This window comes from Apteryx rowi, unplaced genomic scaffold, assembly GCF_003343035.1.
Source record: "Apteryx rowi isolate R43461 unplaced genomic scaffold, aptRow1 scaffold_24, whole genome shotgun sequence".
In the NCBI taxonomy this organism is placed as follows: domain Eukaryota; kingdom Metazoa; phylum Chordata; class Aves; order Apterygiformes; family Apterygidae; genus Apteryx; species Apteryx rowi.
The window spans coordinates 78204-101615 of NW_020448752.1; the positions used below are offsets into that span (position 1 = coordinate 78204).

The 23412-nt window shown below is 41.6% G+C and overlaps 1 protein-coding gene across 4 annotated transcripts in view; it reads left to right on the plus strand.

Annotated features, from left to right (window-relative positions):
* Positions 1-734: 734 nt before the first annotated feature.
* The window catches only part of KLHL13 (kelch like family member 13), an 89276-nt gene continuing 66598 nt past the window's right edge, over positions 735-23412 (plus strand). For 3 of the 4 annotated variants that reach the window (XM_026066253.1, XM_026066256.1, XM_026066254.1), the window contains exons 1-3: positions 735-772; positions 11407-11471; positions 19391-19449. In XM_026066253.1, coding sequence (XP_025922038.1) covers positions 19430-19449 — 20 coding nt within the window. In that variant the 5' untranslated portion in view covers positions 735-772; positions 11407-11471; positions 19391-19429. The remainder of the gene's footprint in view (positions 773-11406; positions 11472-19390; positions 19450-23412) is intronic. The other variant, XM_026066259.1, reaches the window with a different exon arrangement.

The following is a 23412-nucleotide window of genomic DNA, read 5'->3' on the forward strand; positions in this document are numbered from 1 at the left end:
ACTGCGGTGTTACAGGAGCGGGTGATGCTGCTCTGACCCTTCCAGTAGTAAATGGCATAGCCAAGACAGCAACAGCTAGAAAGAAAAGTCGAATGGGATTGTCTTTCCACTTGGAAAGAATGCTGATCTCAAATTCAGCCTCCTTAGAAGGCTAACAGATTTTTTTTTTGTACGACTGCCATTCATAGTAGTTAAGTTTCACAACTTAATTTGCGGATGCAAACAATTTTCCTTCTAAAAAATATTTTAATTAGACTCTTGGAGTAAATTTTGTGATGCGTTTGCTGGTGCAGAACAAGACCACTTATTTTGCGCTGGCTGGTCGAGCGGCTCCCACCTCGCGCGACCACCCCCTGCTCCCCCTGCCCCCTTGCAAGGGAGATAAAACCGCTCCACAGACGAGTTGGGGAACAGGGGGCGGTGCTTGCAGGGAGGGCGCCCCGCCCCGCCGCCCTCGAAGCCCCGCCCACATCCTTAGCCACGCCCTCATATCGGCCACGCCCCCTTCATCTGCCCCGCCCCCTTCCTCGGCCCCGCCCAGCGCGGCCCTGGCGGCGCCTGCGCGCGGGCCGGGCGGCCCGCCATGTTGGCGCGGGCGGTGACGCGCGGCGGCCGGAGGCGGGGCCAGGCGGCGGCGGGCGGGCGGGCGCGGGGAGCGGGGCCGCGCTCCCGGTCCGCGCGCGGGACTTCGGGGACGCTGCGGAGCGGGGCCCGCCGCCGGGGCCGGGGCCGGAGCCGGAGCCGGGGCCGGGCGGGCAGCCGCGGCCCGCAGGTGAGAGGGGGCGCGGGGGGACGCTGCCGGCTCTGCCCCTGCCGGGGTCCCGGAGCCACCGGGGGCCTGTGTCCTGCGGGGCCTGCGTGCCCGGGGCGGCCGGCGGGCGGGGGCAGCGGGGCCGCCGTTGTGCGCGGAGCGGGGCCGGGGGGCGAGGAGGGGCCGCTCTTTGCGCGGGGAAGGGGCTGCCCTGAGGGCGAGGGGGGGGAGCGCTGTTTGCCGGGGGCGCGGAAAGGCTGTGCTGCTCCCGAGGGGGCACCGGGGTGCCTCGTCCCGCGGGGAAAGGTGCCTGTCGGGGGKGGGGGGGGCGAGGGAAGGGTGCCCTGGTTGCAGTGGGGGGTGCCGTGGTTGCAAGGGGGGGGGGCAAGAGAAGAGTGCCCCGTTTGCCGTGGGGGGTGCCCTGTTTGCAAGGGGAAAGGTGCCGTGTTTGCAAGGGCAGGGGGACGAGGTAAGGGTGCCTTGTTTGCAATTGGGGGGAGGTTACCCTGTTTGCAGTGGGGGCTGCTCTGCAAGGGAGAAAAAAGGGGGGGGTGCTTTTTGCAAGGGGGAGCGTACCCTCTTTGCAAGGGGGAGGCAGAGAGTGTGCTGCAGGGGTGGTTGTGTGCGAGTGTGGTGTGCTTGGGGCTGAGAGAGGAGGATAGTGAGGGCTGGAGCAGGGGTCTCCAGGAGAGGGTCCTGGGCAGCAGTGAGGGGTGGCAGGGAACAAAGCGGGATTGCCTCTGGGAGCAGGTCCCTCTGGGAGCCCTTCGAGCAGCGCTGCTGGGGGCTTGCTGTGGGGAAGGGGCTGGTGTGCGTTCTTTCCTAAAAAGTGTCTTAGTGCTTCGACTCTCCTTTTCCAGGCATTGTTTTGTAGTCATTGTAATCATTTTCTTTCTTTCCCTCTGACACTTTCCGCTCGTCGGTGTTTATTGTTTCACGGTCTTTAAATAGGCCAGTTGAGTTTTGGATGCAGGAAGGAATTTGAGGGATTAGTCTGTGATGCAGCCTTCAGAAACGGGTGTTACTGTAGGTTGTGATTAACTTGCTAGTCTCTTTACCCTATTTGCATAAAATTTAGGCCAAGCTCTGTTTTTACTAGGTGCTGTTCAGGACTTTTCATCTCCTCGTGAAAAGTCTGATGTTAACTTGAGAGCTCTCCAGCTCTTCACTCGGGTCCTTTGTAAAATTCAGGAGCTGCGAGGTGCACATCGTTTTTCTGCTTCGTATGGCAAAGAGCTCTTTAGCTTGAATGTGCTGAGTGTTAGTGAAACTGATGCTGACTTGGACCTGCTGTGAAATCTGCATCAGAAATATCTCCCTTATTTAAGTATGGCTCACACATTTGAATAGGATGCCACGGAGGAGTCTTCCTTGTTCTTTCCCTAGTGAGCTATGCACAGAGATAATGCTAATGAAGAACCTTCAGGGCACTCTCCCCACTTCTCTGATTTCATGGTAGAGCCTGTTCTGCAATGCAATCCCATTTAATACTAGAATACGCTGCAAAGTGTTGATAGTAGAAAGTTTGGGTAGTAACTAGAACTAAATGATACCTTGACGGCTCTTCTTATGATCCCTTTGATTCTGTGATTTTTTTTTTTTTCAAAATGGTGCTTCTAAACATTTTCCCTCACTTGTGAAGTTCAAAAAATCTCAGGGAGCTGCCAGCACAAATTAACATGCTGCTCTGCTTCAAAGAAGCAAGGCTGTTTCTAGTGAGCATTGGCTTGACACCAGGTATCAAAAATGAATTTAAGTGGCTTTGCCCCAGCCAGCTTTTTTTTTTTTTTAATTTTAAATAGTTTCTGCTGCTCTGTAATTCACTCAACTGAAAGTCATCTGAGGCAATGGTTCAGCTATACCTAGTTTATAGCAGTAATGGTGACTTGAGGAATTCTGCTGCTTGTGGTCTCACTGGCACAACTTCTGGTGATCCCATGGTGTGAAGTAGGTCAGCAAACTCATCTGGCTAGAAAAAAAGAAATGTGCACAGGCTTCCTGATCCGGTTTGCAGTGTGGTCCCCCAAACGGTAGGAGAGCATGACCATGGGGAGAAGACTGATGACTGGGATCATCTAAACCAATGTTGCTAGGAGTTGGCTCGCTGCACCACAGGGCTGAGTGGGATGGAGCAAAGAGGGAGCGTTTCCAGCTGGTGTCACTGCTGAAGACGTTGAGATCGATGACGAACCCTTCGTTAAGCTCTAAGGGGGCTCAGAGGGGAAGCGAAATGTAGCTGCTGCAGAAAAGGCCTTTGTGCTGGCATGTGAACTGGCTAGAAACACAGGAGGATTGGGTGTGCGGAGTAGAAACTTGCTGTTTCTCCCTGCATACCTGTAACTTAACTTTTTTTTTTTCTTTTGTTTTGCAGCAAGCTGAGGAAAATGTATAAAGCATTTAATTCTTGGAGTTCATTTAAAGAAAATCTCAGACCATTTAGTGTTTCTCTATGTAATATGATCCTTGTATATGGTTCTTGGACAGTGGGGATCAAGCCCAGGAGGTCTGGATCTAAAGGCATAACCTCTGCTCTCTGAACTAAAAGTTCCACCAGTGTCACCTTGAGGGCTGTATATTCCTAGCATGGTCCAGCTATTACGAAGGGGTAATTAGTCTGCGCTACAGAGAGACGTGTTGGTTAGGGTTCCAAATGAATTTGCAATGTGTTCTGCTAGAAATGTTTCTGCTAGCATTACTATATCGCCTCCACAAACACCACGATCAAAGCTGTCAAAACTGCTCTTATTTCTCATAGTTGTTATGTTGCTGAAATAGCTGTGATGCTTAGTACATGGGTTTTTTCTTTCCTTCAGCCTTTTAGGCGATATCTGTGCTGGCAAAACTTTCTAAGAAATTGCATTAAGGTAAAATTGAACAAATCGAACGATTGGAAGCGTTTGTTTTAAGAGCTAGCTGTCTCAGGGAAGATATTCAGTGCATGGCTGTTTTGCTGTATCAATAGTACAAAACTTTCCTAATGACTCTTAATAGCTTATGAAAGTTGACTTAAATGGCCTTAGGCTAGGTTCTCATGGCTAGGTGCCTTTATCACAAATCCAACAGTGCATATTGGTATCAGTGCGAGTGGGAGGTAAAAGCTTAAATGGATGGGGCAGCATATGTTCTACTTTCATTGCAAGATTTCTACTTTAAGGGTTTGGGGGCTTTTTTTTGTTTTTGTGTTTTGGGGTTTTTTTGGAATTCACAACCGTATTGCATTGTTGAAATACTGGATGGAAACATTTTTTACCATTTTCTTTTAACTATTTGTCATACAACAGGTTTCCTAAAATTATCAGACYAGAACTTTATTTAAAAACTAGTCTGGAAGAAATACTTCTTAGTGTATTTGCTATCCCTAAGCAAAGTGTCTTTGAAAAACTAGGAAATAGGTAAGCAGTGTTAAATAATAACCTCGGGGAGAAAAGGCATGCTTTCAGTACGTATTCAGTATCAGAGATCTTCGACTTGCTATTTTCATCTGAATTATTTACATAAAGGAAAACTTATTTATGCATTGCCTCCAAAAGTTTTACACTGTGGTGGGTGTTTTGGGGTGAAAGCACAGTGCGTAGTGAAGACAGCGGGTATCCCGTTTGGGAAAGCATTGACAAGTCGACTGGGACTGTAGGTGCCTTGATGTGAGATATAGGGCATTGCAATGTGAGACTTGATATTGGTGACAGAAACATTTCAGAAGTGCATTTACTGAAGACAGCTTTTGGGTTAGGAGGTAGGAGGCGATCTGTTTGAATGCACGAAGAGCTTGCAAGCTGGGACAAAATTTCAATTTGATTCCTTTGACTTGCGGGTTTCAGAAGACTAATCAGAAGAAAATTCAAAAGCTTTCTTATGGTCAGTGAAATAGCCTGTTCTGTAATGAATTTGATATCTTCCCTGACTATTTTGAGAAGCTGTTTTTAAGTGAATCAGGTTTATTAAGTTTCTGGATAATGCAGCAACTGCTGATTTGTGTTGTTAATCAGTGTTTTTGCTTTAAACTCACTGCGAGAAATATGTAATTTTGTTTCCTTTTTTGGAAATGGTACTTTTATAAATACTAATGACACTGGTCATGTGATTTCTTGGGGCTTTTGTTTTAAGCTCTTTGTGACTGATGCAGCTGCTGTTGGAGTCTATAGTTGTAAAAGCTGTGAGATTTGCTGGGCAGTGCCAATGCAGTCTCCATTTTTAAAGCTGTTCTGTTTGTTTCTTTTAGTAGGAAATACTTAAAATGTGAGAATGCTTATGTACAGGTGAAAGTAGATTGTAAACAGAAGTTTTGTTGTCAGAGGAGTTCTTAAATCCTTTGCCTCATCCTGAAGGTGCTTAAATCTTGGGAAAGCTTAAGATCTTTTTCTGCTTCTGTATTAAAGAGTGTCAGTCTTAGCAGGTGCCATGTGCCTGCTTGAACTGTCACATTATGTATTCTGCTGTTCCTTTCTGAGGGACACTATTTTGGAGGGTGCCTAAACACACCCTGGTGCAGATGAAAGGATATGGACAGGACAAAACTGCCCATGTCTTTTTATACAGGTGTGGMTGCGATGGGAGTTGGACCTGACTGTGAACCATCACAGTGGTTCAAAGCATGTGAGAGTTGGTGTTGTGCTGGCCCAATGGTTAAAACTGGGGATGGGAAGATGAATACCTGTCCCAGCTCTGAGGACTTAGAAGTATTTTAATAGGTATTGCAGTGCTTGGCTCATCTCAATGTGTTAGTTCCTTTGTGAATTTAAATTTCCGTCTTCGTGGGGGAGTGAGGGAAGAATTTTGTTCCCTTGTTCTGGGTGAGAAATATAAACTGAGCAGGCCGTTTTTATCCTTCTGTATCATTCAGAGATTGCAGGCCAGGATTTAGCGACACAACAAATGAGAGCCATGGTATATTGTAAGCCAGCTTGATTACACCTCCATCTGGTCAACTGCAGACTGTTACTAGGAAGATCGGGTTGCATATTATGAGAAAAATAAAATACAAGTTTTGAGTTATGCAAGAGTTAATGATGATAATCCTGTAGATCCAATAAAGCAAGGCTATACAGGTGAAATTCAATCTGATTCCTTTCTCTTGATTGCTTTCTAGGACCTCTGTGTGAGTGGTCTGTTTTTCTAGTTTCAAGTCGAGTGTGCTCCACTTGCATTTCATTTAGCATCGTGGGAACTTTGATTCTTCTGAGTAACTGGCCTTATCTGATAATGCTAAGGTGAAATATCTAGCAGTATGTTAAGATGATCTAAAATACCCAGTAATTTTTTTTGCCGTACTGGCACAAAAATTGAATCTTTAAAATTGAAGCTCCATTTCTGTGTTGTGCATGGATGTAGTGTATTTTCTATATATTTAAATAGTTTTATAAGAGAAATAAATGCCAAGTTTTCATTTCTTTTAAATTTTAAGCATATCCCTAAACCTGTTAAGGATTGAAAATTAACTGTCTGATTCCCAGTTGGAGGGCTAAATCTGATGCTAGAGACTTTGGGGACAGTTTGGTGCTGCAGCTAATTTGATACATCTTAGGGCTGCTGCCAAGAAGGGGATGGTCCTGCCTTGTGGCTGCTGCGAACTCCCGCAGCTCCCTTTGCAGCACCAACACTTGTGTGATTGCAGGGCGATTTCTTTCATGCTGCTTATCTCATGGGAAACAAACCCACTCGCTAATGKTTTTTTTATCAGTTTAACTCACCCTGGGGCTACACCTTGCTGCTGTTCTCGCAAGTAGAGGTGGGAATCGCGTGGCTGGAGGTGTGTGGAGGGGAAGCAGGGCTGCTGCTCCTGTGCACACTGGAGCTGCAGTGATGGAGTGTCAAACTCCACCTCTCAGGGCTCACCCTTTGCACCGCTGATCATCTCAGCTGCCTTTAAAGAGGTGTTCCTGGGACAACTACTGTCAAGCTTTACACCTGCCTAGGAGCTGAATGGTCCATGTAAATATTTTACTGAAAGCGTGAATATGAAATTCCACACTGAATGAAGGTGGCAGGAAAGCTTCCTCTCTTAGCTCTGGGAGGAGTCGAAGCACCGGCCTGCGTCCTGCTTGCAGATGCTCTCGGGCTTCTGAAGGAAGCCGAGAGGAAGAAACGGGTTGTTCTTCTGCCTTGTCAACTTCTGGCTTCCCAGTGCCCAACTCGTTCAAGTAGCTGCAGTATTATGAAACAGGCGTGATTCTGGGCAAGCTTATTGCTGCCCACAGGTTTTGCATAGAACAGAGGAAGCGACCAGCATGTCCGTTATTTAAGGAAAGCCATGAGTGGCACTGGCGTCCTGCAGGCTTAGAAGGGCAGCAGTATTTTGGCATGCCTTCTGTATTTTTTTTTAAGAAGCTGATTATCTGCCAGGAGGGCCAGAGTTGTACAAGGTTTTTATTAGCAGTTCATCCATTTATTTTTGCCCCAAGGTCATCCTTCCACACACTGCTAGTGAACAACTTTTTAAGCAGTAGCAACTAAAAATTACAAAATATGCATATGGTTGTAGGTATCACTGTCACTTATTAATGACTTTTATTGCATGTTTGTATTGAAAGGTTTTTAACAAGAACAGAGTTCAACTGAGTCAGTTTTGTTCCTTTAAGCATTGAGTTAGTAATTGAGCAGTGATGTTATGACACTTAGAAAATGAAGCTAGACTCTTCTGTCCTATTGCTTCTAAACTTACATAATGGAATGAAAAAGGTATTTCTCATATTTTGCTTATACATAAAATATGCCCTATGAGGTATATTTTATATAAACTAAAGACTTGGCAAGCTTCAGCCCTCAAACTATAAATTAGGACTTAAACACTTGAGCGGCAAAAGAATGGAAGGATCAATCTAATTGGATGCGATCTTGTTGACCTGCCTTTGCTAGAACGCGAGAATTGCCGTACATCGCAAGCCCTCGGCAGGTATGCAAATCACACCAGTCTCTTGTGGCTAGTAGCGTTTCTCACGGAGGACTAATGCTAAGTGCTTAAGCATTCACTGTCTGACGCTCCGTTCTAAATTAGGTTTGAGCAGTATCAAACACTGACGTTAAAGGGCAGAAGAACATACGGGGAAGGATAGAGGGGCTAGTGCAGGCAGTTCAGTGCTCCAGGTGGGACTTGGTACCAGCTCTTCCTCCTGAGTATGAAACTTGTGTCCTTAATTTCCAGGCCAGCAGTTTTATTATATAAAGGAGAAGAGTGATGAGACTGTTATGATATCAGCTATCTCCAAGTTAGTGGAAAAGTGTTAGCTCTTGCAATTATCTTAGTGAGGTTGGTGATACCACTAACTGCAAGAGAGTCTGGCCCACATCTTTGCAAGTAGGCTAATCTTTTTTAGGAGCAGTTTAGTAGCTTTTCTTAATGTAAAGTGGAATAATTGGAGGAATTTGCAGGAAGGCTATAAATGGATCATGATCCAACTCCCCTAGCATCTCCTTTTTGCAAGGAGATAGAGGCCCTGAGTTTTTCCCTGCCTTAACTTTGATTTTCTTCTTTGTTAATAGAATGCTGTTGTTAATCTGTATAATTGATGGCACAGACTTCTAGAAAGTTTACTATTTTTGGTTGGTATTAAATTTTAGGGTGTCATACTAACTTCTAATCTTTTTAAAGAAAATGGTAATCACTCATGGAAAACTATACCGTATAGCTTTTTGTAATACATGCATCTAGCTCATACTATTGTTATTCTCTCAGATTTTTTTTTTCCTGTAAAACTGATGATACCACTTAAGAGCTGCAGTGATGGACCCAGACATCGTTGTGATAGTGCTTCACATGCACAGAGCAAAAGGCAGTTTCCATTCTTAAATCTTATCTTATGCTTGCTATAGTCTTTCTTCCACCTGTTATTTTAGCATGTGTGGTGGGGGGGGTTGGAGGTATGGGGGAATAACAAAACAGCTAGCACGGTAGGCAGTGTCTTAGTAAACATGTAGTCTAACTTAAGCTGGTTGTGGTATCACTTTTCTCCTTCAAAACGTGTAACCCTGAGGCCACTTGATGGACTTGCAGGCATCTCTTGCCTGCCTGCAAGGGCTTGCGTGCCGTGTTAATATTGCTGCTCACGTGGCTGTTCCCCGCAAGTGGAGCTCTGCGTGTTGCGTTGTCTTCTCTGAAAGTGCAGTGAAGTTGGACAGGACCGAACAAACCCTGTGAGCGGGGCATGCCTTCCTCTTAAAATTCATTCCTTGGAAGAGGACAAGCGTGCAAAGAGCCCTTGTTTCTCTTGTGGTGCCGGCAGGGATATCTTGACCGTCTCTGTTGGCTATCTTTTCTGGTTTGTGGAAGGAGTAAATATTTCAATAAGGGGGCTATAACCCTTATCTCTGGCGGCTGAGACAATTATGTGAGCTCTTCTACAGAATGACAACCAAAATAAGCAGCGATGGTTTAAACAGGCTAAATAATTGGTCTTTGTATCCGTTGATCCTGAATAAATAGGTTAGAAAGTAYGTAGGGGCTGCTGAGCTGGTAACTCTTGCCCTGGCAGAGCTGTGCCTAGAAGAGGAGAGCCAAACACAGGGTATAAGCTGAAAGTGCGCTTACCAGACAGAAATGTGGCCTCTCCGCTATAAATAACCCTGCAATTACAGGTGAAGTAAGAGAATCCCGGTTCATATTCCCTGCGGAGAATGGATGTACTTTTTGGTGAGGCTGTAGTGATTTTATGCTGGTGTGGGGTGAAGGATGAAGTTTAGGCATAGTTTATTGGGATGGAGAGGAGATGGCTGTAGCACAAACAGGCTGTCAAGCGCTGAGCAGCCAGGTGTCCYGTGCTCCCCGCGTGCGTGCAGAACAGTCCATGCGACGGCTATAAACGGCCCCAGTTAGGAGTTCAGATTGTTTATTCATTAGTAAAAGTAATGGTAGGAGGGAGTTGGCCTGGAAAATGAGAAAGTGCGAGAGAAGAGGTTGCATGGCAACACTTTGCACTCCAGAACGTGGACTCGAGAATAAATAATGATGGAAAAAGAAATGGGAGGAGGAAAAAATGAGTGGGCTGGAGGGAAAAACGCTATCTTTGTGTTGACTTTATTGTTTCAGTGCCATCCCAGATGTGTCTAACAAGCCGGACATTGTTCTCGTTTTTCATTACTGACGGCCTTTCATAAGGACCTCCACTGTAGTGTTGTGTGTGTCGCTGGAGGAGCCTGACACTGCTTTGCATAGATGCAGGTTATGCAAAATGTTCAGATAGGAGATGGCGGGAAGCCTGCATCTTCTGCCCGGTTTTAGGGGGCTCCTTGCCAGCAGATACTGTTTTCTAATGTCAGAACTTCATGGTTTTCTTCCCCAGAATGGCTCTTGTACACGATTCATCAGGAAGACTCTTAACATCCCTGCCACATTAATACTCCTTTAATTCTCGAACGTGGATCTTTGGCTGCCCATACACATATACATGTGCATAAATAAAAGAAAAATAATTTGATGCCTCCTAAGGAGGAATATCAAGAGGAAGCAAGTTTCATAAAATAAGACTGCAATAACCTCTCTAGTCTTCAGATAACTCCATCGTTTTGGTTAAGTTTGAATGCTCTGTAGCATCTAGTGTTTCATTTCTTACCAGTTTTTATTAGTTAACGCGAAGCTTCCTACAGGATTTTGTCGTCAATGGGATTGTTTTTCATTGCTGGAAGAATGATTACACTTCAGGTTGGGAAGTGCTCGTACTTGGAAAGCTGTTGTTCCTGCATTTTCTTTTCRTTTAACCGCAGAAGCGACCCTCACTGGTACTACTTGGATATGTGAATGCAAGTTGCCAAATTATGTGCGAGTTACGTTGTAATTTTTTTGTTTTCTGAGAGAAAAGAGAGGAAGTGAAAGCAGGCAACGTTGTTACCAGTGCTTCCTCACTCTGCTTTGGGTTAGAATGAATTAAAAAAAGGGGTGGGGGGAACACCCTGCTTGTTATTCTTTATGTTTTTGGGTGACTGTCCTTTTTTTTTTTTTTTTTCAATTGGACACACAATATCTACTCACTACAAGCATGAAAAGCAGTCTCTCCTCCCAACTTCTGCTCTCCAATTATTCATTCTCTGTAGTAGGATAACTTAGAGTGGGCTGTGAAATCCTGCGCTGTAACTTTGGCCCATTTCAAGCTGGTTGTGACCTATATTCTTCTTGCAAGCCCATCCAGGGAGCCCTTCCTGCTGTGGTGGTAACTGTGGGGTGAATTTATGAAAAGCATGCTTGGTTTAGTGCAATGATGCAAGGTATTACTTCTGTTAAAAGCACTGCGATTCGTATGCATTCAGCGATTTATGTAAAACGGTGGCTCTAAGGAAATGCTGTGCCTGTGAGATATAAAGAGCAGAGACTGAGTTGAAAAGCAAAAGTTAGTTTTAACTTTTTTTCTCCCACACTGCTGTTGAACTGAAATTGATTTTTATTTGCAGCCCTGGTCTTGAAGAAATGTGTGTTATAAATACTCAGTATACATGGAAGAGAGCAGGGCAGGACAGATTTGTAGTGAGTTAAACTTTCCCTTCAGGTAAAAAGGGGGAAGTTTCCGATTTTCCACTCTCAGTGGAGACAGAGCTCAAAGAGCTGCAGAAAGTAATAGTTAACTCTTCTGGAGATGTTCTACTTTGAAGTTCTTTTAAATAAAATCTATAGTGAATAATAGCGTGCCAGTGTGTGTGACGATTTTTTTTTCTCTTCCTGAACCTTGTTCTAGATGTCAAAATTAACCTGGACTACTTGGGAATGGCGAAACATAGCCCTGGGATCCTGCCATGAACAGTAAGAAAGTTGAGATGCTTTGTGTATGCAACTAATGAAAAATAATAATAATAAAGACTAAGGCCCAGTGAAACTGCTTCTGTTCAATTAACATAACTAGGCAACACATTCTGTAGTTCAGTGTGGATGTACTTCCAGCTTTTCATGTAATAACGAGGCAGTACAGTAAATCTGTTACACTGAAAAATTACAAACCTTTGAGCTGATGTAAATTAGAAATAATGACAAGTTTTGATTTGGAGAGTAGCTTTACGATCCGTTAGCAGTTTTAGGAATTCTGCACAGTTCTCACAAGCGTTGCATGGAGGCGCTCTCAGGCATTTTTAGAAGAGGAAAAGAGAAATACGCTTGTTCAGATGTTTAGTTCAGCGAGCGCCAGCCGCTCACGTTGAGAGGCCCGGCTCAGCAAGGGAGGACTCTTTGGCATGGGAAACGATACTGGGGAACCTCTGCAACCAGCATGACACTGGAGGTGGGCAGGCTATTATGGGGGATGCATTATGATAATTAATAATTACAATTATATGCTGTCAGAGTATAGCATTCCCTATTAGTCACACTACTTGCACTGTTACTGAAGCAACTGCTACTGGGCGGGTAACTTGGCTAAATTGGTCTTTAGTCTGACCTTTTCTATCTGACTTCTGTGGTATTTTCCTTACATGAAGCTTAGCATTTAATAGAAGTTGATTAAATAGTTTGTCCCCATGAAAGCAAGCACTTTCAAAGATATTTTTGGATGTTCACCTTTAACGAAATATTCAGATATTTTTGTGTTGTTATTAGTAATCTGAAACTTTTCATTTTTAAGGATACATGGATAAATACATATGTACATGCTATGTATGCTTTATGTATCTTTTTCTGGATATTGCAATAGGAATCCTTAAATGGATTCATTGAAAATTATTCTGCCCGATTTTTACCAATGCAAAATAGATGACTTATGAGAGACTGTTTTGGAAAGTAGTGTGTTAGTAAAAGTGTAAACTTCAGCTCAGCCTGGTGCTGTTGACACTATTTGTCAGCCTTCTCTGAGACAGAAATTAGAAGGCTTTTGTATGGTAATTATATCCAATTTGTGATATTATCAGTTGGAAATGAACAACACTTGGAAACTCCTGTATCTAAATGCTTTGCAGCAGTTYAAATGCTTAACATGCAAATGTTGATGAAAAATATTTTATTTTCTTTTGTAAACTTTCTGATCATATCTTGTTTAAATCTTTCAGCAGTGTTTTACATGGGACTTTCAAAAGCTGGTTAATATACTTGAAGCATTAGACAAAATGTTGAATATCTTGAAAAACTCAGAAATCTTTCAATGAAAACTCTAATTGTTCAAATGGTAATTGTGGCTCAAAACTATGTAGCCTTAGGTCATTTATCAGGACAACTGAGTAAAGACACAGGAAGCCGTTTAGTTTTGTGCATGCACAAAATTGTGTATGCAACACAACACAATACTGTTAAAAATCTATTCTCGCCTTTTTTGATAAGTTTGTTCAACACAGCTGAAGAAGTCAGACATGTATATTGCCTATTATAAATAGCTATTTTAGAAATCTTTCTAGAGTGTGGCTAAAGCATTAATTTATTCTTTGATCATGGATAGGCTGACCTAAGCTCAAGCTGTGCTGCTCTGAGCTAGARAGTTCATTCAGTTTAAATTGTTCTGTTTAGCAAACTTTACCGTTTAGAAGATGAACCTGTGAACTTTACCACTCAAACGTTTGTTCTTTGTCCAGAACCTTGTCATTTCCGTGGAGCTGTGAACAAATGTACATAATGACAGTGAATAATCCTTCATGTGTAGTGCAGTTAAGAGGAATTTTAAGGATAAAAGTGGTTCTCAGTACAGTTAGGACATCTAGAATGATGTTTTTTTGTCTACCAACTGGTATTGGGTATGAGATGGGTATGGGGCCAGAAGAGCTGGGCTGCTGTCATACCTATGTTCAATGTCCTTGTGTTCAGGAGATTCTTAATGTTCATTTCTAGGGCAAGTAGCATTAGAAATCCAAATCTCATCTCCAGTATTAAACCTGCAGTGTTAGAAGTAGTCTGTATGGCGTTAATAAGTGAAGTTGCCAGCATGTGAAGCAAGTGCATCTTATTCACCTCTTGCGGTGTTTGTTTGGCTTAGATAAGCCAGGGAATGGTGTGTGACCTGTCRTGCTCTGCCTTGCCTTACGGCTTAGTGTTTCCCAAATGAGTTCAGTTCCTTGTTTCTTTCTCTTTTTGTTTTAGGGTATGCTCAAACTAGCTGTTAAAAAACAAAAGAAGACTAACGCCTTTAAGCTGATCTGCAGCCTGGTCTTCCCTTAGCTTAAAACTTTGCCCGTTAGCAGCACCCTCGAATTAGTAAGCTTCCTGACAGTGGTTGGTGTTTGAAATCATGCTGACTAACTTTGTCTAAAAGCACTTTTCCCAGGCTTTTATTAGCATATGTAGATATTTTTTTTTCCAAGGATGTGGTTTAGATGTAGCCAGCAGGTAAAGGACGTGGCTAAATAAAATAACAACGGGTGGAAAGGCTCAGAGTTTAGTAGAAAGTGGTTGCAGGGTGTCTTGTTGCATGGCTGCTTGAATGGTAGCTCAAGGAAATGCAAAGGATTTAGTTTTTCAGTGAAGCAAGTGGCTCTGGTATGCTAATGTACAGTATAGCTGAGGAGTGCCAAAATGTTTTATAGCAGAAAATGGGAAAGTGGTTTTTAATCTTCTGAGCTTTTATTGTCAGATAATGTATACTGCTTATTTAAAAATCATTTTTGAAGATTGGGGGACCTCAGACTACTGGAGTGTGCGTTATTTTTACTCAAAAGTTTCACAGGTTTTCAACCCTTATAATCATTTGGTTTTGGTCTGTTGTGGAACTGTCCTGTTGAYTAACTCTTCCAGCGCAGAATTTAATTGGTATCTGTAAATCTGTGGCATGYGCTCTCAAAAACAGTGCTCCTGACGAAGAGAAGCAATCCATGCAGCTCAAGAGGTAGCAGTGTCATGCTTTCAGGACCCTTGAGAGGTAATTATTAGAAGCCTGCCTTTAGTCTTAATCACAGCGGCAGAAGCCTGCATTGCCAGCCACCTCCTTACCCATCTCAGGGCAGGTTTCTGAAGCTCCTCGTCGTGGTGGGATGTCACCTGCAGCCGCCTCCCTGTCTCTCTCCTGTGGTCCCAATCTGGGACCGCTGCTGGAACAGCCACCGGTGGAGCTGGGCTCAGTACGGCTCAGCCTAATGGGAGAAAAGCTGCTTCCCTGGGGTTGGATTGCTYTATGCTGTGTTTGCTGGCACTCCTGATTTTGGGAGCACGGTGTAGTAYGGCACTGCATGTTCCTGCTACCTCAGGTGCTATTTTAAACAGCAGATGTTTTCTTGGATGTGATCTATAAGGAGTATATTAAYGTTCCCAGATTCTTCAGTGAACTATTTTCTCCTGTTATTATAGGAGTGAAAAACTATGCTAATGAGAAGCTGCTTGTTTTTTTGTAAGTACAATATTACTGAAGATTTCTAAGCTTGTCAAAACATGCTGAAGCTTGATTTATTCTGAGTTTGTGAAATACTTTGAATTTTTTTTATTGAACTTATTTTTCAAGCGCATTAACAAAGGACATTAGTTAATTGCCGTATGTGACAGTTAACTAGCATGATAGCATCCCTTTGGATGGGTACAACTTCTTCTCTTAACACAATTGCACATTTCTGTTAGGTTAGTGTTTGTTCTGTTACCTGGAGTTGTATTTCAACAACTTGTTAGTGGCTTCGTTTATGACACTGGGTTTTTCAAAGGGCAGTAACTTGGTTGACTGAAATAAGTTGATAACTTCAGTTTTCGTATATTCTGTAGCCCAAGATATGGGATTACTTTYGTGCATGGATGTAGTTTTTATCAAGAATGTTGAAGTATTCATATACTCCTAGTTTGTAGATGGAACCTGGTAATGATTCTGCTTGTTCTTTAGTGATTATCAGGTGATATTTGATACCTGTTAATACTGCTTCTGCGTAGTGCAACTCCGATGTGCGTTATGGAAAATAGGAAGATCCAAAAACTTGCAGAAAGTTCTCCCTGGAAACTGCCTACATTAGGCTATTCTACATACTACTTTATGCCTCCAAAAGGCCTTTTTATCTTGCACTTTTCTCTTTATTTAGAGAGGGATTCAAGCCACACTATGTTTAAGGGTGTAGTTCAATGTCAAAATTAATCAGCTGCTGCTGAAAGGGACAATCTGGCTTTCTTCCCCTGCTCTGTGCACAGTTGCTAAGTGCATGCCTAGGAACATGCGGTTGGCACCAGGTGAGCTGGATCAGCTTGCTCATCTGGTGGAAAACTGATTTGTGTCGAGTGGGTTCATTTTCCTGTGGACAGTAGTTTTCTGTTGACCTGTGCAGCTGGTTGGTTTGTCAGATCCAGTACAAGGGAGGCAAGCGGTAGTGGCCGCCTGCGTTACGCTGTAGGTCAGGCTAAATCGCAGCCTCTTCAGGCTTTGTAATTTCTGAACAAAGTTCTAAATTCTAATTTCTGCACCAAAAATATTTGTGTGCCCTAGCATATTACCAGCACATGCAGTGATTTTATTTATTTTATGAAGACAATATTACAAGTAGTTTAACTGGCCTGTAAAATGCTAATCGATTTCCCGTGGCTCTTAACCACCCCACTTTTAAACTGTGTGCCTAAATTTGCGCTGGAGGTCATTTCAACAAATACAATGGTTATATGGGAAATGAATCATTATTCATAAGCATATGTATTTGCTTTTGTGTGTCAGAAAGAATGATGGCAAAATGCATGATTCTTGCTTGGGTCTGCAAGGAACACTTAGAAATCCTATCACAGCAAAAAGAACAGCAACAGCAGCAAAGAACCCAAACCAAAGAGGCTTAAACAACTTGCACAGCAGTGAAGAATTCAGCCCCCACGTTCTAGCAGGGGGGAGCCGAGTCAGTGCTGGTGATCAGATATTTCCTTTCTGAGGACATAGTGGGTAGGTGTAAGCAGAGGTGTGAAATTTTCATATTTGTGTGTTGGGCATATAGAATTAATGGTGAGAATGGAAAAGTTGATAGCAGCTCTGTCATACGAGTGAAAATTAAAAAGAGTTTGTTCATACTCTTTTTTTTTTTTTTAAATAGCATTTGAACCATCTGAATTTCTATGGTAATGAGACTGTGTAAATATTTCTCCCACATTGGCTGAATTTTGTATTCTATTGGAAGAAAATTCTTCAGCTGCCAACTGTAGAACTTGTATACATTAAGTTACCTGTTGTGCACTGTTGTGTTCTGTAATCTTTAATTTTCTCCTATGTACAATAAAACAATACATGTAACATTCCTCGTGATTTTCTGCTGCAAGCCAGCCCTGCAGCATACAGCTCAGGAGAGGCTGCGTATCTTTTGTCCCCTCAGCAGTGTTAAAAAAAAAAAAAAAAAAAAAAAAAGAATCTATTATTTTTCTAGTAATTATTTATTACCTTAAGTCTTCTTTTACAAGACTCACAAAAAAAAAAAAAAAAAAAAAAAAAAGCCCCCCCCCCCCAAATTTAAAAATAAAAACTCAATTTTCACCTGCCACTGTAATTGGCTCAGCGGTCTTTCACGAGCACAATGATGTGAGCAGACAGTTTATAAGCCTTTTAGCTGAAATCTCATTTCCCAAGGAAACATTCAGGTGAGGGGAGGAGATACACAGATATCAGGTATTTCATTTTTGAAGTCGCTCCAATGTTTTTTTGTTTGAAACTGGTGAAACAGGCTGAGGAAGTTATTAGGAGTACGGTGGTGACTGTGTGTAAATAGCTTGGCCTATCTACAGTGTTAAACTCTCTCTGGAAGAAGTTGAAGCTGATTTGTCGAGGATTTAGTTCTAGTTTTGTTGGGTGAAATTTACGGTGCTGTGTAACAGCCCACTTGCCTATTTCTCCCAAAATAAATTTAACAAATTTGTAACTAAGTGGACTTGGAGTAACCTGATTAGGGAATTTATGTAAAGTGGAAGGATTAAAAAAAAGAAAAAAAAAGTCACATTTGTTTGCTGAGAATAACTGATAGATCTGGTTTTCTTCCCAGTCTTCGAGCAAGCTGAAGTGAATATTCTAGCTGATATGTATAGATAAGCAATCCTATTAAAGACCCTATCAAAATAACGTTGTTTTGACCTTGRCAAGGGGTATATGGATAGGAGATCCATAACTATATATACAAAACTCTCTCTAGTGTATACTGGCCCAAGACCAGGCCAACTTCATTTATTTCTTGAAATGCACTTAATCTCATGGAAGCCTTTAGATTTTTTGCGAAGTGGAGAGGACTTGTCTTTTGATCACTTTGTACAGTTGTGTAGTGCRTTTGCCTCATCAGATATATCTGTGGAATATCCATAGGATTGTAAAACAGCTAATGCCGTATCTGTTCTAATTATATTAACCCTACTGTACACGATACAGGATTTGACAAGTGACCTTTTCTGAGTACATTTCTAGGAAAGCGGTTCAGGTGGACATGGTGCTTTTTGAACGTGCTAGTTTTATGATGGAGGATGGATAAAGCAGATCCTGTTTACTCAGCAGGCTTCTTTAGTAGAGGAAAACCTGAAGTTTATTTGAAATGAGAACGTCCTGAAGTGCCGCAGCACTAGGGGTTGAGAACCACCTTATCCTGCCAGCAGCTCAGACATCAGTGGGAAGGGAGCAGGAAAGTTTAGCTACTGCTAAAGGATTCTGTTTGATGCTGTCTCGGTTATGGCACTTCTGAAGTGTTGCAAAGAACACAGTGAATCTATAATTCATGCTTACAAATACTGTGTGTGAGTTCTTTCCACTAACTGTCTCTCATCTGCTTTAACAAAATCAAATTTTAGATAGAATCCTAAATTAGCATTGCTTGTGGCTTATTCTCTAAAGTCAGAATTTTGTTTGTAATTGGTAGAGTTTTTTTTCGGGGGTGATGAGGGGAAATAGTGGCAAATGATTTGCAGAAGTTCTTATGTTTTTTTAAATATATAAACTGACCAAACATTTTGAATGCTATATAGATTTATTGTTTTGTGAACATATGTAGCAATACTCATTTACTGTTATGTGTTTGTCATTCGTATATGTTTAAAAATGCAAAATATACACAAGATCAGAGATTTAAGCATGACTTTCAAGTATATTGCATGGTTTATATTTTGCAATGCTTGCTGCAGAATGACAGCAGCAAATTGAAATATTACAACTTACCACTGCACCTTCAAGTGGAGATGGAAGTGTGAGTTCACAAACTTGAAGGTAGACTGCAGTCTTTTCATTAATGACTCTGAGATACCATACTCCTAGAGACTGAGAAAATCAAACATGGCTATAGCTTTTTGATCAACTGTTATTAGATCTTAAAAATGGAGCTCATTAAAATTTAAGCCTTTTTTTCCTCTGTACAAATTAGTGTTGTTACTTATTGCACATAAATAATGTGAGCTGTTTCTCTCTCTCACTCTTAAAATAAAAGGTGGCTTTTAAAATAATGAGTCACAGCTTCCATTTTAGTAAATTGTTCATGGGATAGGCAGGCTCAGGAACAACTGGGTTAAACCAAGAGATTATTTGAAAAATCTAGGGCATGTGCTCTCTCTGTTCACTTGATTAGTTTTCATAATTCATCCTTGTTTGCACAGCAGGATGGAGCTGTAGTCATGTAATACATACAAATAAGAAACTTTTTTTTTCTTTTGTTCCTTTATCTCTGTGTTTTTGCTGTAGAAAGTTAGCGAAAAAGGAAAAAAGCCACACTGTGCATGAATATTTAGAGAAATCTTGTTTTATTTTCCTAAAATACATGGGGTTTGAGAGGCAGAATGCTACTTTTGGATGTCTGTCTGTGACTCTCTGCCTCAATTCTTTTTTTTTTTGTTTTTTTGTTTGACTACAGGTGCATGAAGAACAGTGGAGATATTTCCGCTTATCAGAGATGATGTGGAGAGACACTTTGTGAGTAACTGAATGTGTGCTCTTTTTTTCCTTTTTTAAAAGAAGCCCCAAATACTTCCTGAGAATTGAGAGAGAGAGAGAGTGAGAATTTGTTCTCTTCTTTCTAATTTAGAGTGACTGTGTCATTTGCCTAAAATTTTCATTTGCTTCTGGAAAGCTGTGAATATAGAGCCCTGCAGGGAAAGAACAGACAAAGCTGAACTTTGAAACAAAGAGCTGGAGGCCTGAACAATGGAATCTGCGTGGTTTCACGAGCGATTGACCGTGCCGCCTAACTTTTCCGCTGTGATCAGTCTACCAAAGGCTTTTGCTGTTGACTCTAAGCACTGCTGCAGACATCAGTGGAAACTCTCACGCTGCGTCCATGGGTCACCTTTAGTACAATTAACTAGGTGCTTACGGAACTACTTCTGTCGAGCCTGAGAGGCACTGCCTAGTCTACATGACAGATTTTCTGCCAGTGTAATTAAGCTCTTGTTAATACTTTTCCTTGCCTGATTTTGATTGTCAGAAGCATCAGACTTGCAAAGGTGGGAATAGCGGTGGTCTGTAGAAACTGAAAAGTTTCCTGAAGGCTTTCAGTTTGTGTCTATGTGCTGGAACGCAATGATATTCTGATATTATGTGGCTAAACTACRCTTCCAAAAATATGACAGGAATTGAAGAGCCTCAAAGACAGCATATAACTGTACTGAAGTATCTAAAGTGTTTACTTTTGTGGAAACAAAGTCATTTTTTATGATTGCAATTAGTTGCTGGGATGCCTTATTTGTCTGAGGGACTCCTTTAAGTACACTACTTTAGTAGTGTTGTAGACTCATCTAACAGCTCTTTTGAGGTGGTTAGGTGCCAGGGTTTCCTCTGTGGATCCTTAGCAGTAATTTTGCTAAATTTCTTGTAACAGTAGAGAACTAAAGAGCGTTATAAAATTATTTTAGGATTTTCCATGATAGTCTTTGTGCTTAGTTTTTATTTATGTTTGCTTTAAGTATAATATGAGTAACGTGGTCTTGAATGCTTTCATTTAAGCCATAAGAGGGGATACTCTGGAGGTACTGCTTTGTCCTAACGATAGCTCTCTAGGAGAGTGGTACCTTTGTGGACAACTTCAGTGCTTTTCTTGGCACTGAAGAGTTGGAGTCTATGTTAGAAGAGCTGCTGTTACCTGGGGCATCTCCATTTAATTCTTTTCTGTGTTTACAGGAGTATTAATGTTACACCATGAGAATTTTTTAATTGAAAAATCTCCTTTTACTATAACAAACTAGTAGTAGTTTTAAACTCTTAGGCTGGGACTTGTTTGGATTCTTACACTGTATTTGACTTTTTTCATTACCTAGATCTACAAAAAGGTTTTAAAACTGTTTTTGTACTTCTCTTGTTCTGGAGCCTTTTGCATATTTTCACAGATAGGGTTTTGTGATTTGTAGTTAGTAACTGCTTTTAAAAAAAGGTGATTAATAGTTAAGTTCCTCATTCTGGGATGAGATTAAGTGTGTGCAAATAGTGGGTGCCAGTCTGTCTCGCCTTCAGTCAAATCTACCTCAAGACAGCATTGGCTTCCAGTTGTCTTTCCCTTGGCTTCTTCCAGGCATTGCTTGCCAGCTCAGGGAGGCTGCCTGAGGTTTTCTTTGTTCTAGTGTCCTGGCTAGGCGCTGGATTCTTCACAAAGCAGCAGAAGAAATCCTTTTGCTGATCCAGCTAACTTATCCAGGAGTCGCAGTGTTGATTTGATTTACTCTGTGAACTTGAGACCATTCTCTCTGGCCAAAGCCCGTGAAGACTTTGCCACAGTTGACTGACGGTAACAATAATATGGAAAATGGAGTAGGTGAATGGAGTTTCATTCTTCTTACCCAAATGTGCTTACAGAAATGAGCAGGATCACCTCTGGTCTAACAGTTATTAACATGGACTACAGTGGGGAATTTTTGTCAGTGAGGAGTGCCTGGAGTCTCCTCTACCCCTACAGAGCAGCTTCTGCAGCTTTTGGTAGATAACATCTCTTCTGTCTCGTTTTTCCTCTCTGGTGCCTCGAGCAGAGAGACACCCTGAATAGACCTCACTGCCCCACAGTTATTTGACCAGTTATTGAAGAGTATACTCTTCAATATTCAAGAATTTCTTATGGTTCCTTGCAGTTGAGATGAGATGTTTATACAAAGCTTTTGGGGAAATTCTTTCCCAGTGAGATAGTTTCTCATATCCTAGAATTCCTTTCTGTGAAGCCTTTTGCAGGTAACCATGGTGGTGGGTTGTCTGATCTGCCTGTCCCGGCTCGCGTTGTTCTTGGTGTTTGTGGATTCTAGGCAGCACTACCAAGCAAAATCCCTGGATCAGGTGTGCTAGGGAACGCTGCTTCATGCAGCTCTTCAAATGCTCCATGTGCCTCCAAGACAGTGATCTTTCAGCAGTCCCACTTCTGACCCAGCAAATTGGGTAGGAGTTGCTTGGTGGTCTACATATTCTTTAAGACTGAATAGTCATTCAGGGGATAATGCTGTTTTAAAAATCATCCATGTTTAAATTCCCCAAACTTACCAGCAGGTATTTCTGCTGTTAGTAATGAGAGTGAAGGCATATGGACAAAGCCTTGGCTTGTGACAGAATCTTTTGTTTCAGCTTGCTAAGCTGTTGTGTCCATCCTTGGACAAAGGAAACTTTTTTTGTTTCATAACTCAATCTTTTCCCTTTTTTGAAAAAAACAAACAAACAACAGTTCTTTACCTAGCTTTTGATGTAGCTTTATGGAAGCTTTAAAGGTGAATGAAGGAAGCAGAACTTCTGTGGCAGTCTGGTCTGTACAGGCCTGGATAAGATATATTTGAAGTGTTTTAGACATGCACAGTTTTATTTAACTGCCAACTGGGTATCACTATACAGAGCTTGAAAAACGTTGCAGTTGAGAAATAAATTCACCATTCCTTTTAATAAGGCATCTTCAGTACCAGGTTAATAAAATTATAACTTGATTTGTTTACCAGAAATATAATTTAGGTATAAATATTTCAAATATCAGTCTACATACATTAAATGAAAAGGTTTTCCTAGTGATATCACACTCACTGATAAATTTTTTTTTTTGAATATATTTGCAGATGTTGGATGTATTTTACTATGGTAATTTTCAGAACCGGCTCTATGAAAAATATACACACCAGTTGTTTTGGGAGAGGGGTAGTGTTTAATTCATGCAGATTGTTGCTGTTAAGGACTTTTAGCTCCATAGCAGTTGGCTTTTCAGTCTTTAACATATGGTTGGGTCAGGTTGTGCTCTGATATTTGAGGGAGAGCGGATAAAGCTTACAGCCAATGACACCCACCGTGAACAGTGTTTCTGGATTTGCCTACATTAAGACTCCTCTGTGTCAGCATTAATAGCTGCAAGAAAAGGTAATATCTATCTGGCTAGTTTAATTCTTACAGGATTGTGGTAAGGGTGAATATAGGTAAGATATAATGGGATATCTTGTGAACTGAATAGATTTTAGCTCTTGTTACAGGGTGAAGGTTCTTTTTCCAGTTCTACATGATCATAACCTTGGCTTTAACCTCTGTGCTCAGTATCTCTCTCTGTGAGTGATACTTACCCTTTTTTTATAAAGTTTGTGGGATGTATAAAGGGAATTGCTATTGATCTGGTTTTTTATTGTTATTGTGAATATTACTGTGCAGTTTTGAATGTACAGAATTTCTGGTTAAAAGGGGAAAAATGTTTTTCCTTTGAATACTCAAGCAGCAAGCTTTCAAGGCTTTAAAATATATACTGCAACTTCAGTGCATTAAGTTTCTTTGTTAATAAAGTGCAAGCATACAATAGAAGTTTTTTTCATTTAATAGTATTAATTCCTACATTCACAAATTGAAAAAAATATTCATAAGTATACTTGGTAATATTTAAATTGTGGAAATAAAATACTTTTGACCAAAATGCAAAGCTGCATGCTTCTTCCCTATTTTGCT